This window comes from Bison bison, unplaced genomic scaffold, assembly GCF_000754665.1.
Source record: "Bison bison bison isolate TAMUID 2011002044 unplaced genomic scaffold, Bison_UMD1.0 scf7180017864040, whole genome shotgun sequence".
Classification (NCBI taxonomy): domain Eukaryota; kingdom Metazoa; phylum Chordata; class Mammalia; order Artiodactyla; family Bovidae; genus Bison; species Bison bison.
Genome location: NW_011494612.1, coordinates 2,615,432 through 2,636,475, shown reverse-complemented (window position 1 = coordinate 2,636,475; position 21,044 = coordinate 2,615,432). Strand labels below are relative to the sequence as shown.

Sequence of the window (21,044 nt, the reverse complement as noted above, 5' to 3'; positions counted from 1 at the left end):
TATGTATATATACAGAGAGAGAGAGAGAGAGAGAGAGAGAAAACAAAAATCTGAATTCAGGCAGGGTGCTTCAGTTGGGGATTTTTTCTTAGAAAAAAAGGAAAAATATTAACTATATTTTTTCAGAAAGATCAGCTTATTTTTTAGAGGATCAAATAGAGAAACTCAAAATAATTGTGAATGAAACTAAAAGCTTTTATTCTTAAGAATGATAAATTTATATTATGCTTCCTGATAAACAGTAAAATTTAAGGAACATGAGCCAAACTTGGGAAGGAAGGTCCTTTGCTGCCAACCATTCCCAGACACTCCCATACAGACATTTGTCCTGATGGGCTGTTCTGTTTCATCATTTTTGCAAGTGACAGGAGCTATTGAGGCAATAGGTTTGCCTTAGGATTTTTGTCCTGGCATATTACCAACAAGAAGCTCCTGTAAGCAATGTCTTGCTTATCTGCCTTATACTTTGGGGACTTCTTTTTTTCCAGTGTCCCTCCTTTGGCATCACCTATAGGAAAGAAAATGTTAGTTGTTCAATCGTGTCCGACTCTTTGTGACACCATGGACTGTAGCTCACCAGGCTCTTCCATGCATGTAATTTTCCAGGCAGGAATATTGGAGTGGGTTGCCATTTCCTTCTCTAGGGGATCTTCCTGACCCGGGGATCAAACCCAGGTCTCCCGCATTGCAGGCAGACTCTTTACCATCTGAGCCACCAGGGAAGCCCCACCTATAGGAACTATGCCATGGATCTGTGCCTCTAATGAAATTTGGGTAGTGGGCCAGCTCATCTTGGAGAATCTATATCAGTTACGGTTTCTTCCAGTTTGTTTCACTTCCAAATACACTTTTGACTGTAATATGTATTAGCTGAAAGCTGAGGTGTTGAAATGATTACTCTGAATTACTAGGGGAGAAATGATGGGTTTTAGTTAAAAGATTAACTTCAAAAGAGATAAAGTGGATTTCCATTTTCATAGCAGAGTTTCAGATTTGAATTATATGTGCTTTCTCTCTAGATGAAGAGACACAGATACTTAAGAAAACATCCAGAGCTTCTACAAAGAATGATTGTGGTGTGGTAGTGGCAGTTTTGCTGTTCAAATCTCAGATGCCTTCCAGTGTCAACCAAGAAGGAAGAGAGACAGCAGGACAAGTAGTATGAAGTAGTACTTTGATAGGAATTTTTTTTAAGGAAATTAAAGAAGTGGAAGGAATGTGGTTCAGTCCCAGGACTGAATGATTAGTGCCTGTCCCTGTTCCCTGATCCACTGGAGAAGGGATAGGCTACCCACTCCAGTATTCTCGGGCTTCCCTTGTAACTCAGCTGGTAAAGAATCAGTTATCAAGACAGTATGGTACTGGCACAAAGACAGAAATATTGATCAATGGAACAAAATAGAAAGCCCAGAGATAAATCCACGCACATATGGACACCTTATCTTTGACAAAGGAGGCAAGAATATACAATGGATTAAAGACAATCTCTTTAACAAGTGGTGCTGGGAAAACTGGTCAACCACTTGTAAAAGAATGAAACTAGACCACTTTCTAACACCATACACAAAAATAAACTCAAAATGGATTAAAGATCTCAATGTAAGACCAGCAACTATAAAACTCCTAGAGGAGAACATAGGCAAAACACTCTCCGACATACATCACAGCAGGATCCTCTATGACCCACCTCCCAGAATATTGGAAACAAAAGCAAAAATAAACAAATGGGACCTAATTAACCTTAAAAGCTTCTGCACAACAAAGGAAACTATTAGCAAGGTGAAAAGGCAGCCTTCAGAATGGGAGAAAATAATAGCAAATGAAGCAACAGACAAACAACTAATCTCAAAAATATACAAGCAACTCCTACAGCTCAACTTCAGAAAAATAAATGACCCAATCAAAAAATGGGCCAAAGAACTAAATAGACATTTCTCCAAAGAAGACATACAGATGGCTAACAAACACATGAAAAGATGCTCAACATCACTCATTATCAGAGAAATGCAAATCAAAACCACTATGAGGTACCATTTCACGCCAGTCAGAATGGCTGCAATCCAAAAGTCTACAAGCAATAAATGCTGGAGAGGGTGTGGAGAAAAGGGAACTCTCTTACACTGTTGGTGGGAATGCAAACTAGTACAGCCACTATGGAGAACAGTGTGGAGATTCCTTAAAAAACTGGAAATAGAACTGCCTTATGATCCAGCAATCCCACTGCTGGGCATACACACTGAGGAAACCAGAAGGGAAAGAGACACGTGTACCCCAATGTTCATCGCAGCACTGTTTATAATAGCCAGGACATGGAAGCAACCTAGATGCCCATCAACAGATGAATGGATAAGAAAGCTGTGGTACATATACACAATGGAGTATTACTCAGCCATTAAAAAGAATACATTTGAATCAGTTCTAATGAGATGGATAAAACTGGAGCCTATTATACAGAGTGAAGTAAGCCAGAAAGAAAAACACCAATACAGTATACTAACACATATATATGGAATTTAGAAAGATGGTAACAATAACCCTGTGTATGAGACAGCAAAAGAGACACCGATGTATAGATCAGTCTTATGGACTCTGTGGGAGAGGGTGGGGAGATTTGGGAGAATAGCATTGAAACATGTATAATATCATGTATGAAACGAGTCGCCAGTCCAGTTTCGATGCACGGTACTGGATGCTTGGGGCTGGTGCACTGGGACGACCCAGAGGGAGGGTAGGGGAGGGAGGAGGGAGGTGGGTTCAGGATGGGGAACGCAGGTATACCTGTGGCGGATTCATTTTGATATTTGGCAAAACTAATACAATATTGTAAAGTTTAAAAATAAAATAAAATTTTAAAAAAAATTAAAAAAAAATAAAATAAAATAAAGAAGTGGAAGGAATGTGGTTCAGTCCCAGGACTGAATGATTAGTGCCTGTCCCTGTTCCCTGATCCACTGGAGAAGGGATAGGCTACCCACTCCAGTATTCTTGGGCTTCCCTTGTAACTCAGCTGGTAAAGAATCAGCCTGCAATGTGGGGACCTGGGTTCAATCCCTGGGTTGGAAACATCCCCTGGAGAAGGGAAACGGTATCCACTCCAGTATTCTGGCCTGGAGAATCCCATGGACTAAGTCCATGGGGTCGCAAAGAGTCGGACACGACTGAGCAACTTTCAGTTTCACTATTTCCTGTAGCCCCTTTTGATTCAACAGTGGGTTATCTCATTCTCTGGTTAATTCCCATAGCATTTTCCTTGTGCCTGAACATAGTTACTGGAGAAGGCAATGGCAACCCACTCCGGTACTCTTGCCTGGAAAATCCCATGGATGGAGGAGCCTGGAAGGCTGCAGTCCACGGGGTCGAGAAGAGTCGGACATGACTGAGCGACTTCACTTTCAGTTTTCACTTTCATGCATTGGAGAAGGAAATGGCAACCCACTCCAGTGTTCTTGCCTGGGGAATCCCAGGGACGGGGGAGCCTGGTGGGCTGCCGACTATGGGGTCGCACAGTGTCGGACACGACTGAAGTGACTTAGCAGCAGCAGCAGCAGCAGCACATAGTTACTCCTGCTATCTTATACTATCTTATACTCATCTCCTTTATTGAGCTGGAAGCTCCTTGGAGAGAGAAAGATAACCAACTCACATATATTTTTATATTCAGCAACATATAGCATAGGAGGAAATTTTTTTTAAATGAGAGAAAAATGAAAAAAAAAATTGAGCACATATTATGTATTAGGCTGATGCAAGGTGTTAGTATCTAAAAAGATACGTTAACAAATGTGTATTCCCTGCTTGACTTTTGAATTAGTTGAGATTTAATCCAAAATAGGTGGAGGTAGACAAAATAGCAACTTGATTTTTGTTAAAGTGGAACCTGGAGAAAAGGATTTAGAAGTTTCCTAAAGAGGTATGCTGCTAAGTCGCTTCAGTCGTGTCCGACTCTGTGCAACACCATAGACCGAAGCCCACCAGGCTCCACTGTCCCTGGGATTCTCCAGGCAAGAACACTGGAGTGGGTTGCTATTTCCTTCTCCAATGCATGAAAGTGAAAAGTGAAAGTGAAGTCTCTCAGTCATGTCCGACTCTAGCGACCTCATGGACCACAGCCTACCAGGCTCCTCCGTCCATGGGATTTGCCAGGCAAGAGTACTGGAGTGGGGTGCCATTGCCTTCTCCGAAGAGGTATGCAGAATTAGGCAAATGGTCAGAACTGGTTACAAGTGTAATGGGAAAACCTATGTCTTCCCAATCTGGGGTCCTGACCTACTTAAAGATGCATCAGAGCAGACCAACATGGCCATTTCCTGAAGGCCTTTTGCAGATCCTAAAGAGGAGACAGGAAGGTGGACTGAATTCTGTATTCCTTTCCCCAAACCCCCCAGAGAGTGAAGTAACTCCTTCCCTAGGAAGAAGGGAATGAGTGATCTCAGGATTGAGAATATCCCTCTTCTGTGGTCATGAAATAGGGGAAAGGAGCCTTATCACCACCAAGTTTTTTGCCTACAACATCTCATTTAATCTCCCAGTTCACATCAGATTAAATATTGTTATTCTGGTTTTATAGATGAAGAAGGGACAGCCTGTGGATATTAAATAACTTCCCCTAAATCTCACAGTTAGTGAATGTCAGATTAAATATTCAAACCCAAAGTCAGTATTTTGTTCAACATGGTCCACAGTGTATGGGCCAGACACATAATTTGTTAGATGGATGAATGGATGAAAAGAAAGATATTTGTATAGTTTTATGTTTCAAATATGATAAATCCCAAGAATTTTAAGTGATTCATAGTTTTTTTTCAACATAATGAATTCCATATTATGAATGTGTTGATAAATTCAAAACAGACAAATTTTTAATATATGAGGATACACTGTACGGGAATTTTCTCAAATTGTTCTTCATTTTATATTGCTCCCCATCACCCCATCAGACTGTCAGCTTAAGGAGGTCTGGGAGCTAGTATTACTATCTTTGTGCTGTGCTGTGCTTAGTTGCTCAGTCATGTCTGACTCTTTGCAAACCCATGGACTGTAGCCCACCAGGCTCCTCTGTACATGGGGATTCTCCAGGCAAGAATACTGGAGTGGCTTGCCATGCCCTCCTCCAGAGGATATTCCCAACCCAGGGATAGAACCCAGGTCTCCCTCATTGCAGGCAGATTCTTTACAATCTGTGTATCTGTATATCCTCCCTAATACCAGCAGAAGTTCAAGAGGCCTTTTATAAATGACTATTAAAAGAAGCAACACAGAAAAGTAGATAAATCCTTAATAATGATGTCTTCAAGTGGAGTTTTATGAACTCAAAAACTAAGATGTGTGTATTATTTATGTAGATAGATGGATAGATACATACAGGGATGGAAAGATAGATAGGTGGTATTTTTTGAAGTGCCAACAGCTTCCAGTATTTGCTACAACGTTTTTAGTAAGTTGAGGAGGGCACAGAAATGCTCCATAAGTGTGTAAGGAATTAATATAAAGACTTGTTAAGTCTTTCTGAGCTAAGAAGAACATAAAATTTAGGCTTAAACTTCAGCAGGAGAAATATAGATTACACATAAGAAAAGCTTTCTTGATAGACAGGCTTATCAAAACTGTGAAAAGGATGTGCAGAACCTCCCTGATGGGAGATGTCTAATATCAGGATAAACAAGCAGATCGTTTAGATTTGGTGCTGCTTGGAGGCAAGGAGCAGACCTGAGTGAGTTCTCAGAGCGTATAGTATAATTACTCATGTATGTGTCCTTAGTCACTAGTCGTGTCCAACTTTTTGTGACCCTTTAGACTATAGCCCACCAGGCTGCTCTCCAGGCAAGAATATTGTAGTGAGTTACCATTTCCTTCTCCAGGGGATTTTCCCAACCCAGGGATCAAACCTGGATTTGCTGCATTGCCAGTGTCTCCTGCATTGCAGGCAGATTCTTTACCTGCTGAGTCAGCAGGGGCCATATCTTGATGCTTAATGATACTGAAACACTATGATGAAAGAAACCAAATTTTGCATTAATTTAGTTACTCTTAGGGCTTCCCTGGTGGCTCAGATGGTAAAGTGTCTGCCTGCAGTGCAGGAGACCTGGGTTCCATCCCTGGGTTGGGAAGATCCCCTGGAGAAGGAAATGGCAACCCACTCCAGTACTGTTGCCTGGAAAATTCCATGGACTGAGGAGCCTGGTAGGCTACAGTCCGTGGGATCATAAAGAGTCGGACACAACTGAGCGACTTCACTTTCAGTTACTTTTTTTTTTAATTTATTTATTTTAATTGGAGGTTAAGTACTTTACAATATTGTATTGGTTTTGCCATACATTGACATGAATCCATCATGGGTGTGCATGTGTTCCCCATCCTGAACCCTTCTCCCACCTCCCTCCCCATATTACCCCCAACACAACGCTGAACAGTTACTAGTTACCCAATAAATGCTTATTGACCATAATTGGAAGAATGGCAGTTGGAAAAAGGAGAGCTTGATTTTGTTCTTAGCTCTATAAGTAAACCATCTGGGAATTGGAAGAAATCAATCAGTTTCTTCAGGCTTTAATTTCTCTCCTCTGTAGATTGTAGTCTCTATGAGTTGAGGGTTTCTGGGCCTCTGTAGCAATTAGACTCCATGGTTCTGATTAATCTGCTCTGTATGCAGTTCATACTGCCTATCAATCTCACAGAGGGGAAATACGAAAGCTTGGTTTCCAATATCACTTCATCTATCAATTAGCATTTTGAGACTGTTCAAATCATTTAATTTCCTTGGGATTCCACCTATAAAAACTTTTGTTTTAGTAAAAAATTCTGTAGTTCCATGTATAACAACAGTTTGCTGAGATACATTGTTTATTCACATTATTTCTAATGTGTTTCAGAAAAAAAGTTGGCTAAAATACTACCAAATTACTTTAAAATATTTTGACTGTCAATTCATTAAACAATATACCTTTAGGTTCATTTATTTCTTCCAAATGGAAAACTATATCCCAACAGTCCACTCCGTATTTATTATCTTTGTCGGTTCACTGATTATAATGTATAGCAATGTTAATTACCATTAATTTAGAAAAAGCCCTTGACTCCATGGTACTACCATGCTCAGTCACACTAGTTATGTTGCCATGCCAATAATTTAGATATTGCACATGGAGAAATGTCAGAATTTTCAAACTAAGATTTTGATTTGCCCTCTAAAAGTAAAAATGTGATTTGCCCTTTCAAATGAAACAGATCTGTTATCAGCAAATATTTACACAGACCTGCTGCTGCTGCTGCTGCTAAGTAGTTTCAGTTGTGTCTGACTCTGTGGGACCCCATAGACAGAAGCCCACCAGGCTCCCCCGTCCCTGGGATTCTCCAGGCAAGAACACTGGAGTGGGTTGCCATTTCCTTCTCCAATGCATGAAAGTGAAAAGTGAAAGTGAAGTCTCTCAGTCGTGTCTGACTCTTAGCGACCCCATGGACTGCAGCCTACCAGGCTCCTCCGTCCATGGGATTTTCCAGGCAAGAGTACTGGAGTGGGGTGCCATTGCCTTCTCCGCAGACCTACTAATAACCAAATGGTTTAACTAGTCAGACTCTAAATGACAAACCCAGCCTGATTAAAAGTTGTACATAAGGAAATGAAGAGGTGTACTGACTATGTCTGTATGCATTTCTGACTGGTTGGACATGTACTCTTTCATCTATTTATTCATTCAGTAAGCATTTATGGAATTCTGCTAGGCACTAGACACCTGTGATGTGGTTATGAAAAAGTGATAAGACATGGCTCTTACCTAGGAGATAGTCCCGATCTTGTAAGTAATTCTAGATAGTCTAAATGTTTAAACAAATGCAGTGCTCTGGGAGAAGTTTTATATGAGAAGCATATGCAACATGAAAGAAAAGAGAATCTAACTTGTAGCCTGGAAATAAGAAGCAATAGGTTTAGACTCCCACACAAGGACCACAGAAGTTGGCATCAGACACAGAATATAGAATAGCTATGTGCAAAATATCAAAAGAAAAGGATACAAGTATAAAAACTGAACATACAACATAAAGGAACTTACTGATTTGAGGAAAATGAGACTTCTAAAGATATAAAGTTAAATTGTTGATATTTGAAACTCAATAAGACTGAGCATATGTAGTAAAGAGAGAAAAGAAAATAGAACATATGAAAGCAGCATGTGAGATAGAATAAGGTCCAGCATAGGTACAATCAGAGTAACAGAAGAAGACATTTAGCAGTATCCTGGCCTCAGCCCAATAGACGCCAACAGTACTCCCTCCCCTCAGTTGTGAAAATCAACATCTCCAGACATTGCCAAATGTCTCTGGGGACAAAATTCCTCCATTTGAGAACCACTGCCATAAAAAGCAAATGAGAAACACAAACTACTGGCCTATTTAACTCATGATTATAGATGCAAATATGATAAAATTATAGCAAATTGGATTTAATAGCAAAGTGACAAAATCCAGTTCTATTTTTTTCCTGAAATGCAAAGATGGTCGCATTTTTGAAAAGCCTTAAATATTTTACCCGATATTAACAAATTAAAGCAGAAAAATTTATGTCCTTCATATATATAAAAATTATATATATATATTCTGTGTTCAGTGGCATGCAGTTATTTGTACATTTAAGTTACACATTATAATAATCTCTCTGCAGAGTGAGTTAGAAACTGTGTTTTAGGTTCATTGCTATGCTTGAAATAAGGGAATACTCATGTACCTGAGCTAATCAGAAGCCTTTCCCACAAGTTTATGGCTCTTTAGAGAAAAGGTCGGAGAAGGCAATGCCACCCCACTCCAGTACTCTTGTCTGGAAAATCCCATGGATGGAAGAGACTGGTAGGCTGCATTCCGTGGGGTCACTAAGAGTCGGACATGACTGAACGACTTCCCTTTCACTTTTCTCTTTCCTGCATTGGAGAAGGAAATGGCAACCTACTTCAGTGTTCTTGCCTGGAGAATCCCAGGGATGGGGGAGCCTGGTGGGCTTCCGTCTATGGGGTCGCACAGAGTCAGACACGACTGTAGTGACTGAACAGCAGTAGCAGAGAAAAGGTTAAGGAATAAGATTAGCCATTTATAAATGCTTCAATTCCATTGAAAGGGTAGCTTCTAGATGTATTTTACTGCTACAATAAATGTCTGCTAAAATTCTGATCTGTATTTTAAAAAGAAATTCAAGTAGTTAAATACAATTTATATAAATGCAAAGAAAAAGTCTCTTTAAATGATTGTTTAATTCTATATCTTCAGCATTCAACACAATAGCCTTTGAAACCAACCAACCTTTACTGTTAGCATCAAGTAAATACATATGAATGACTCACTAGTGCCCTCACATGAACTGAAATGCCCATTTGTAATGGCTTTAGAATACATTTAATTTCAAAACAACCTCTATTATTTTTATTAAATTATGATCTGAGATCATTGCATGTTCAACAATCCACCAAAATGAATCATTAACATCATTATATCTATCAAATGGTCATTCAAAGAAATGAATAAGAAAAGATGCTAGAAGTAGGGGACTGAGAGAGGTAGTTCTTTATTGGTAAGTTGCTCCATCCCACTCCATCAATCCCAGTTATACATCTCAGTAAATAGGAAGTCAGTGTTAATTCAGTGTCAAACTCTTAATTCTCACAAATAACCCAAGTTACTCATATATTGTGCAGAAATGAACATCAGTTATATGAAAGTACGGAAATCACTTCTCTAAATATGTTATTTATATGAAGAGTGACTAATTTCAATTAAAATATGAGATAATTGCATATAAATAAATCAGTGGATATAAAGCTTAACATGCCTTACCAGACTAATAGTTGCTATAAAAATAACAACAATAATTGTCAAACGTAACACAGCTAATTGCTCTACTGGCATTTCAAATGTATCATAATAATGATTATGTTGATAATAATAATACTCAGCCAAAAAGAAACAAAGAGTTCACTGCTTGTTAGGCAGTGGAGAGGGTTGTGAAAATTATATTCTCATCAGGCAGATCATGCTAACTTCAGTGGGCATTAGCCTACCTATCATTTGGGCACCATGAGGTGGTGATCCCTCTGGTTCTCTGATATTGAATCCATACTGAAAACATCATTTCAGTCTCATCAGAAATAAAGATGATCTCACTTGAATGAAAAAGGACCTGGTTGAATGTAGGACTTGCCTTTACACATGCACACGCTTACAGACAGAGGAACATGCCTGGAATGAAACTTGTCTCAGAAAGTTCCAGATGTAGTCACCCTCAAACATATGGTTGTCTACTTGCAGCCCATCCTGTTGCTATGTGCCAGAGATGGTCCAGAAGAGAATAAGCTGCACTGCCTCCTGAGAATCTGAGAAATTCTCCAACCTACTCACATCCACAACTTGTGTTGTCTTGGCAGTCCCAACAAACCCACAGCCCCAGTCCCAGACACCTTCAGTGGGATGACGTTTGTTTCTTGTTTTCTCCCATTAACTTACTCATACACGTCCCATTAGGCATTGACATTGTCAGGGGAAAAATTGAGTTTGATTTTGTAAGGTCAATGGGGAAACCAAATGAATGCATTCCTATGTGATTTAAAGAAAAAGGCTGAATACATTAAATGCTCAAGCATTTAAATGGTAAAAATAGATAGGGAAAAAGTCAGAAAGGACAGTTAAAAAGCGTGGTACAAGAGATTATTATATTTTGGGTATCTCTTCTCTTTTAGAAGACAAGGAAGGGGTCTCTGGTCCCAATTACTTTCCCAATCTGGGAAACAATGTGGTCATAAATTAGACTACAATCCATAGTTATCATTTGAATACCTACTACAGCCACTCACTATGCTAAGTGCTTTAGATGCATTATCTTATTTAATTCCCACAGCAACTTTTGTGGTTTTTGGAGCTACCATTATCCTAAATTTTACAGACAACGAAAGAGTCTTAGCAAGATTAAATAACATGCCCAAGGTTACAGAAATTGTAAGTGACAGAGTTGAGACTAAAATCCAGGTCTCTTTGAATTCAATGTACTTAACCTCATTCAATAATGTCTTAAAACTCTATTCTGTAAAGTTTTTGGCTTATGTTTCAATCTTTGCCTCTAATCAGTGAGTTCCTTCAGGGCAGAATTTATTTCTCATTAATTTTTATATCCCTAGAGCATGGAATAACGCCTGATAAAGAGCAGCAACTCAATGACTGTCAAATGAACAAAATGATGAATTAATAAATAAAGGAAGGAGGGAATTAATTTTAAAAGGAGTCAGAAAATGGAAGTTTGTGGGGAAAAAGCTAATTCTATATCAAAAATACTGTTCCTGTGGTTGCTTTTGCATCTCTTTATTTCTATTGTAACAATACACGAGTATTTTATGATAAGCACCACTTTCACTTTAGAATTAAACAAAATGCTTTCACAAATATGTACTTTACCCAGGGATTTAAATGAACGATTGAAATTCCATAATCAGAACATGACACAGCCAAACCAGTGTATAATCATATGTTTCTTATAATAAGCTACTCGAAGTGTTCTTAGGGTTACAATTTTGTAATCTAGACATGAGAGGAAGATCTGTGCTCTTGACAACATTCAGCACAGGCATTTCAACTGGCTCTGGATCAAAGACATCCCCCTCTTTTGCATTACATAGATGTTCTCTCTTATCAGGAAGCAGACAGTCCCAACTCTTACCTCTACATCCTCTGTCATCTTCCTCCAGCTTCTGGCCAGCTTGACACTTGCAGTAATAACTGCCAATTGTATTATAGCATTGGTCCTGACAGCCACCATTGTCAGAGCTACATTCATTTATATCTGCAATTGAATATATAAACAGAAATTAGCTTCCTATAGCTAGACACACAAAAAGATTTCAATGGCTCTCCTAAAAGTATACCATCACAGCATGACATCACCATTTGACCTCAGATGAAATGAGATAAAATTATAATACCTTACTTTAATTAACATACTCCAGTTTTAGCTAACACACTCCAGTTTTGGTGTAAAGAAAAAGACAGGCCATAATCTTTGGTATTTGATATATTTTTGAACTGTATCCTAAGGACTTTTCTAAGTTTAGGGAATTTGGAGGCTTATGGTGCAGATCAAGAAATTTCACATCCAAGTCATCATTTCAGGATGAGATTGAGAAGAGGAACTAGGAAGTTAGAACACAAGGTCACTTATTCATCCATTAAATGTTTGGCTGCAGGTTTCTCAGATAAATAATTATTGAAGTACAAGCTGGAATCAAGATTGCCAGGAGAAATATCAATAACCTCAGATATGCAGATGACACCGGCTTTATGGCAGAAAGTGAAGCAGAACTAAAGAGCCTCTTGATGAAAGTGAAAGAGGAGAGTGAAAAAGTTGGCTTAAAGCTCAACATTCAGAAAGCTAAGATCATGGCATCCGGTCTCATCACTTCATGGGAAACAGATGGGGAAACAGTGGAAACAGTGGCTGACTCTATTTTGGGGGGCTCCAAAATCACTGCAAATGGTGATTGCAGCCATGAAATTAAAAGATGCTTACTCTTTGGAAGGAAAGTTATGACCAACCTAGACAGCATGTTAAAAAGCAGGGACATTACTTTGCCAACAAAGGTCCATCTAGTCAAGGCTATCATTTTTCCAGTAGTCATGTATGGATGTGAGAGTTGGACTATAAAGAAAGCTGAGCGCCGAAAAATTGATGCTTTTGAACTGTGGTGTTGGAGAAGACTCTTGAGAGTCCCTTGGACTGCAAGGAGATCCAACCAGTCCATCATAAAGGAGATCAGTCCTGAGTGTTCATTGGAGGGACTGATGAAGCTGAAACTCCAGTACTTTGGCCACCTGATGCAAAGAGCTGACACATTTGAAAAGACCCTGATGCTGGGAAAGATTGAGAGCAGGAGGAGAAGGGGATGACAGAGGATGAGATGGTTGGATAGCATCACTGACTCAATGGACATGGGTTTGTGTAGGCTCCGGGAGTTGGTGACGGACAAGAGTTGGTGACTCGCAAAGAGTCAGACACGACTGAGTGACTGAACTGAACTGAACTGAATTGAATTGAACTGAATCACTATATCTTTAGGTCTTCCCTGTAGCTCAAAGGATTAAGAGTTCTCCTGCAATGCAGGAGACCATGGTTTGATTCCTGGGTCAGGAAGATCCTCTGGAGAAGGGAATGGGAATCCACTCCAGTATTCTTGCCTGGGAAATCCCATGGACAGAGAAGACTGGCGGGCTAGTCTGTGGGGTCGCAAAGAGTTGGACACGACTGAGCAACTAACACTACTATTATATCTTTGGCATTGCACTAGACAGTGTAGGGGAAGGTAAAAGGGTCATTTCATGATTTCCAATGGTTCAAATCCAGCTGGGGTGGAGGACTACACAGAAGTGTGATGTGGTTGTGTCCATGTGCTGGATATGTCCACAGCCCACTTCTTAACTTGTGTTCAGAAAGCACCCTTACAGATAGGGCTTGATTTTATGTACATCCAACCAGCTTCCAGTTGCTAAGCATTCCAAATTATCTGTAGGTTTGATAGTGAGTGGCCTGTTCTGCTCAAAGTAGCCACTTCTGTATGCTGACTTGCTGACAATGGTATTTGTTTTATGAGGTAATTGTGGCTGGAAGAGAGAGACAGTGGAGAGGGCAGAAAGGAAGTGGGGGGGGTAGCAAGTAAAGATGGGAGAGTGAAGAAGAGAGAGATGGGGGTGGGCAATGAGCTAAGTCAGGAGCAGCAGAAGAAGCTGACAATGTAGAAGCATTGCCAAAGGGGAGATGAGTCTCCATAATGGTAGAATCAAGACTGCAGAGCACTGATAACTAAAAAAAAAATGATGCAGAGTGGGGTTTGGTGCACCTCAACTGGATAAAACTGATTTTGCCTGAGGCCTGGCTCTGCAGCTGTAGAAATAAATTTTATTAGTTTTTAGGTAAATTTTTGGAGAAGGCAATGGCACCCCACTCCAGTACTCTTGCCTGGAAAATCCCATGGACAGAGGAGCCTGGTAGGCTGCAGTCCATGGGGTCGCTAAGAGCGACTTCATTTTCACTTTTCACTTTCATGTATCGGAGAAGGAAATGGCAACCCACTCCAGTGTTCTTGCTTGGAGAATCCCAGGGACAGGGGAGCCCGGTGGGCTGCTGTCTATGAGATCCCACAGAGTTGGACACGACTGAAGCGACTTAGCAGCAGCAGCAGCAGGTAAATTTTCACTGAAGTGTGCCATACACATACAAAAGTAAACATGTCTTAAGTTTTGTTAGGGGAAGCACACTGACTGAAACCGCCCACCCTGGCCAGGCCCCTACTAACCATTTGCATGAGTTGTTTTACAACAGGAGGTCCTGGTAAGGAACATGGAGCTAATAAGCCACCACCAACTGGAAGAGTTCAGGAAAGGTCAAAAGGAGACACCACGTGTCCGACCACCTCCCAGAATCCTTCTTGCTGGTATCCATCTTGGCTGAGTGATGTTTGTACCACCAGGAAGGACTCTGAGTCAGAATGATTGGCTAAAGACAACCGGGAAACTAATCCCATCACCATAAAACCCAAACTGCAAGCCACGTGGCAGAGCAGTTCTCCTGGGTTCCCTTACCCTACTGCTCTCCACCCCGGTGCCCTTTCCCAATAAAATCTCTTGCTTTGTCAGCACATGTGTCTCCTCAGACAATTCATTTCTGAGTGTAAGACAAGAGACCACTTTCTGGCCCTGGAAGGGGTCCCCCTTTCTGCAACAGTTTGATAAGTTTTCAAACATAAAATATAGCAATGCAACCCCAAGAAACAGACCATTGCTAACATCCGGAGTGTTCTGCCTAGCCGAAGGTAACAACCATCCAAATCTTTAACACTATAGGTTAGTTTTGTCTTTCTGAGTTCTACATAACTGATCATACTCTGCATATTTTTGTGTCTGTCTTCTTTTGTCCAGTATTCTGTTTGAGATTATGAAACTGTACCTGTAGTCTGTTCATTTTTATTCCTGTATATCATTCACATATATGAATATACCATATTTTTTATTTACTCATTTCATAGTTAATGGGAATTTACCTATTTTCTTATTTTTGGTTATTGTAAAGAGTGTCTCGATGAACATCCTCACACATGCCTTTGATAGACCTACATATACATTTCTGTTGGGTAATATATCTAGGATTGGAATTGCTGGGTCAAAAGCTATGTTAGATTCTGCTTTAGTAGTACAGCCAAATAGTCTTCTAAAGAGGCGATTCTAATTTACACTCCCATCAGTGGTGTGTTAGAGACCAGATGCCACTCGTCCTTTGTAGTGCTTGGGATATTCTATTTTGTTTTGTTTTTCATTTTAGCTCTTCTGGAGAGTATACAGTAGCATCACATTGTGATTTTAATTTGCATTTTCCAGGTGATTAATTAGGTTAAGTACCTTTTTCATGTTATTGGCCATTTGGATAAAATCTTGTTTAAGTGCTTATTCAAATATTTTGTCCATTTGTTCAATCAATTCTTAAAACACTGGTTTGTTAACTAGTGGATCACATAGAATGCTAGAGAAATTGTAGCAGTATTTATCCTTGTATGGCTTCTGAAATTATAAAGATACATTTTAACATTTCACTGTAAGGAATACTGTGTACTGTAGGGTGTTGTTTTTTTTTTTTTTAATAGATTACTTTTATCAGATTAGGAAAGTTCCTGTCTATTTTAGTTCTTAAGTATTTGTATCACAAAGAGACCATTTTTCCACTTTTTTCTATTATCTTAAAAAATTTTGTTTAAGGTTTCTTCTTACTTACATGTTTGGAAGAATTCAGTTATAATACTGTCTGGGCCTGGGATTGTGTTTGTGTATGTGTGTATGTGTGCATTGACTTTTAATTATTGATTCCACTTTTAAAATAAATAAGAATAAGAATATTCATATTTTCATTTAAACATGTTAGACAAATTATGTTTGAAGGAATTTGTCCATTTCATATAAATATTCAAATTTATTACTGTTAATTTATTCATAACATTCTCATACCATCTTTTTAATGCCCGTTCAATTTGTAGGAAGGTTCTTTTCCCGTTCTTGAAATAAATAATGTGCATCTTCTCTTTTCATCTCCATCAGATTTTTGTCTATTTATCTAGTTGGAAAACCCTGAATGAATAATTTGGCCAACCCAATATCTTCATATTTTCCAAGGACAAACTTTTGGCTGTATTGATTTCTTTCAGTGCTCTGCTTCTAAGTTCTTGATTTTGAAATTTAGTTAACTGAGTTTTGGCTTTTCTTCTTTAAAAATATTTCTGATTACCTATAAGTATAAAACAAACCATCTTTAAACTAAGTGACTTGTAGAGGCAATTTACTATTATCTTTCACATTTCTGGGGATTGGAGAGTCACCTGGGTGGTTCTTATTTGGGTTTTCACATATGCTAGCAGTCAGGTGACAGCTTGGGTTAGATTTGCACACAGGTTTATTCATTCAGATATTGGGATTTGGGCTGAGAGGAACATGGGCTTCCCAGTGGCTCTAGTGGTAAAGAACTCCCTGCAATGCAGAAGATGCTGGTTTGATCCCTGGGTTGGGAGGATCCCTTGGAGGAGAGCATGGCAACCCATTTCAGTACTCTTTCCTGGAGAATCCCATGGACAGAGGAGCCCGGCAGGCTACAGTCCACAGAATCGCAAAGAGCTGGACACATCTGAAGCAACTGAGCATGCACACAATTGGAACATATGAGAGTGCTCGGGCATCTCTCTTTATTTCCATATGCCTAACTTTGAATTTCTCATTGCCTGGTGGTCTCAGGATAAAGACATTTTACCAATACATGGTGGTTATCATTACCCAGAGAGACAATTCTAAGAGATCCAACAGAGGCTGTAAGGATTCTAATGACCTAGCTTTGAAAGTCACATAGCGTCCCTTCTTATACATCTATTGGATAATGCAGGCACAGGTGAGCTGAGATTCTAGGAGATGGAAGAATTTCTTCTCACAATATGGGCTTTGTAGGTGTGTCCAGTGAAGCAAGAAATTGATGGTAGTCTTCTTGGAGAGAGTGTATCACCCTGATATGTTCGTTTAAGCCTATACATTTTCCTAAAAATAAGGATTATCTGCATCCCACAGGCTTTGCTGTGTTATGACTTAATTATCACTCAACTCAAAATACTTCCTAATCTAAATCAACATTTTTTTGTTTGGGTCATTTTAGGTATATTTGGGGGATTTTCAAACATTTGAGGAACTTCGAATCATCTTGTTATTATGAAATGATAGATTAATTCTCCTGTGTATAGAGAATATGTTCTTCATGACTTCAGTTCTTCAAGATTTGTTAAGTCTTGATTTATATTCCAGCATATGGTCAATTTTGGTTTAAAAAAATCTATATTTACTTGAAATATAATTATATTTATATTTTTAAATATTTATATCAAGTATATAATTTACTTGATATACTTACAGTTGCCAGGTGCTATGTTTTCTGTACGTATATATGAATATATGATTATGTGTGTATGTTAGCTGCTCAGTCGTGTCTGACTCTTTGTGACCCCATAGACTATACCTCACTGGGCTCCTCTGTTTATGGAATTTTCCAGGCAATAATACTAGAGTGGGTTGCCATTCCCTTCTCCAGAGGGTCTTCCCAAACCAGGGATCGAACCCAGGTCTCCCACATTGCAGGCAGATTCAGATATTTCAAATATGTATGACACTTACACATTTAGGAAAAATGTATAATGAGGTCAAGTTTATTCATCACGCTTCTCATATCTTTGTATCCTTATGAACTTTTAATGTTTGTCAATATATCAGTTAGTGAGAGGCATAGTAAATTCTCTCTGATTTCACATTTGTGTTTTATAATGGCAATTTTTGGTTTACTTATTTTGAAGCCCTATTATGAGTGGCAAACAAGTTTAGAATTTCCACATCTTCCAACAGATTAAACCTTTGCTATTGTAAAATGTTCCTCTTTAGCTCCAGCTACATTTTTTTAATTAAAATATAGGTATTAGAAAATATGGTCCTGTCTAAGACATGCCTAAGACACTTTGTCCATGCCAAAAAATTCTTGATATTTGGTCTTGTACAAAAACTCCATTAGACATCTTGTCCATAAGAAAACTGATTCACACCAAAAGGTCCCAGATACTTGGCCTTGTCGAAAAACATTTTATTTTCTAAATTTTACTTTTAAATTTTTGTGTATTTGCTAAATTGAGAAATTATATTCATGTATCTTTGTATGTGTTATTTTAATATAACTAATATCTTTAAACTATAGTACTATACCATTGACTTTTAATGTAATTACTCACATATTTGGATTAAATTTACCATTTATTTTCTTATTTTTCTAAATTTCCATATATTTTACATTACTTTTACTCTCTATATCCTTTTAAACTTATTATTTTTAGTGTTTTATATGTACTCTTTATTAGGTTGTCAGTTAAATATTACTTTATTATCCTTTTAGTGGTTACTGTAGATATTACAATATCTATTATTAAAGTCTAATATACATTAGTATTTTAATCACTTCCCTGACAATCCTAGGAACTTTAACATCTTTATGCTTTTCCTGCTTTTTATATTATTTTTATTATGTTTTTGAATTTCAGATATTTAGAAGGCATAAGGATTTATTGTTTCTATTTTACATAGTCAATAGTAATTTAGCTTTATCCACGTATTTGCCTTTTCTGATATTTATCATTGCTTCTTTTACCTATATGCTTCTTTTTGGAATAATTTTCCCACTGTCTGAAAACTGCTTTTAGTGTTTCTCTTCCTACGGATTTGCTGGCAATGCTATTTTTCCAGATTTTGTTAGGAAATGACATTTTTTCACTTAATTTTTAAATAAACTTAAAAAATTTATAACATTTTCAGATTTACAAAAAAATTGCAAAGATAGAGAGTTCCCATATACCCCATTTATTTCATATTCCATTAGTATACATATCTACATTAGGATGGTACACTTGTTTTAATTAATGAGCCAATATTGGTACATTATTAAATAAAATCCATATTTCATTTAGTCTTTCTTAGTTTTTAACCTAACTTCCTTTTTCAGTCCCAGGATCCCTTCCAGGGTAACATGTTACATGTAATTGTCATGTTCCCTTAGGTTCTTGTTGGCTTTAACAGTTTCTTGGCTTTTCCTTGCCTTTGATGACCTTGACAGTTCTGAGCAGTACTGCCAGGTAGCTTACAGAATGTCTCTCAATTTGGATTTTTATGATATTTATCTTAAACATGTTTGACTGGGATGGTGTGTTTTGAGGAGGAAGACCACAGCGGTGAAGTGCCATTTTCATGATCGTATCAAGAGTACCCTCTAGCAGCACCTGACTTAGCCCTGTTGATGTCAGCCGTGATACCCAGGCTGACAGTGTCCGTCAGATTTCTCCACTGTAAGTTTGCTCTCTTCTTCCTTTCTGCACCAGTATTCGTTGGAATGAGGTCATTAAGCACAGCCGACATTTAAGGAGTGCAGATATCCTTCTGCGGTCCTCCTTCAGGGTGAGGTATATATGTAAGTTATTTGAAACTCTTCTGTACAGATTTGCCTATTCCTCCCATTTATCACACTATAATTTTTGAAAAATATCTTCGGTGGAATAGAATCATAGATTGACAGCCATTGTCTTTAAGCATTTTGAAAGTGACATTTCATTATCATTTAAATTTCCTTTTGCATGTAATGTGACTGTTTTTCTCTGCCTACTTTTAAGATTTTCTTTTTGTTCTGTTTCTGATGTTTTACTATGATATGCTTTAATGTGTGGTGGTTCTTTTATTTTATAACTTTCCTCCTTGGAATTTAAGGTACATCATAATTCTATGGTTTGATGTCCTTAAGTTTTACAGAAATTGTTCTCACAATTTTGCCCATTTTATCTCTCTTCTTTTTAGCACTGCATAACACTTATTTGTGAGACTTTTGATTTTTTTTAAATTTTATTTTATTTTTAAACTTTACAATACTGTATTAGTTTCGCCAAATATCGAAATGAATCCGCCACAGGTATACCTGTGTTCCCCATCCTGAACCCTCCTCCCTCCTCCCTCTCCATACCCTCCCTCTATGTCACTTTTCTTATGATATTTTGTGTTTTGTTCTACTGTTTTTTTTTTCTTTATTTGCTTCCATCTAGATATGGTCTCGGAGAAGGCAATGGCACCCCACTCCAGTACTCTTGCCTAGAAAATCCCGTGGACGGAGGAGCCTGGTAGCTGCGGTCCATGGGGTCGCTAGAGTCAGACCCGATTGAGCGACTTCACTTTCACTTTTCACTTTCATGCATTGGAGAAGGAAATGTCAATCCACTCCAGTGTTCTTGCCTGGAGAATCCCAGGGACGAGGAATCCTGGTGGGCTGCCGTCTCTGGGGTCGCACAGAGTCGGACATGACTGATTCGACTTAGCAGCAGCAGCAGCAGCAGATATGGTCTACTGACCTGTCATTTAGTCATTAATTCTGTAAACAACTGTTCATAATATACCTTTAGTTCCATCTACTGCATTTTCTGTTAAAGTTATTATATTTTTCATTTCTAAAATATATAGTTGATTATTTTGTAAATTCTATTTCTTGGGTGAAATTTTTCATTTCATCAACAATTTGCTCATTTTTACAAATCCACTCTTTTTTGACTTGCTTTATAATATTGAAGCTGGATCTTGTAAATATTTTTACTTTACCAGGTTGTACTATGATAAGCCTTAGTGAAGGGTACTGTAGGAATGCTGTAAGAGGAAGAGACATTAGTTTGACTCCAATGTTTACTGTTTCAAAGGCATGTACACTGCAGCTGTCAGCAGGCTACTTCCCTCTCATTGGGAAGCTTACCTATCAGCAAGCAGCTATTTTTCCAGTGGTCCATACCCTTCAGCAAGTCTCAACAGTGCTCCATCAGCTTTCCATTGAATCTCACTGCCACCCCAGTGGGCAAGTTTCTGCCCACCATCCCTGGCCAGCAGCACCTCACCAAACTTTCATACCACCCATTGGGCAACAACTAAACCTCTCCAATTAGATG

The 21,044-nt window shown here is 38.5% G+C and overlaps 1 protein-coding gene across 1 annotated transcript in view; it reads right to left on the bottom strand.

Moving 5' to 3' along the window:
- Window positions 1-21,044, bottom strand: part of LOC104985214 (EGF-like and EMI domain-containing protein 1) — a 662,362-nt gene that overhangs the window by 203,074 nt on the left and 438,244 nt on the right. The window contains exon 5 of the mRNA XM_010835278.1: window positions 11,687-11,809. Coding sequence (XP_010833580.1) covers window positions 11,687-11,809 — 123 coding nt within the window. The remainder of the gene's footprint in view (window positions 1-11,686; window positions 11,810-21,044) is intronic.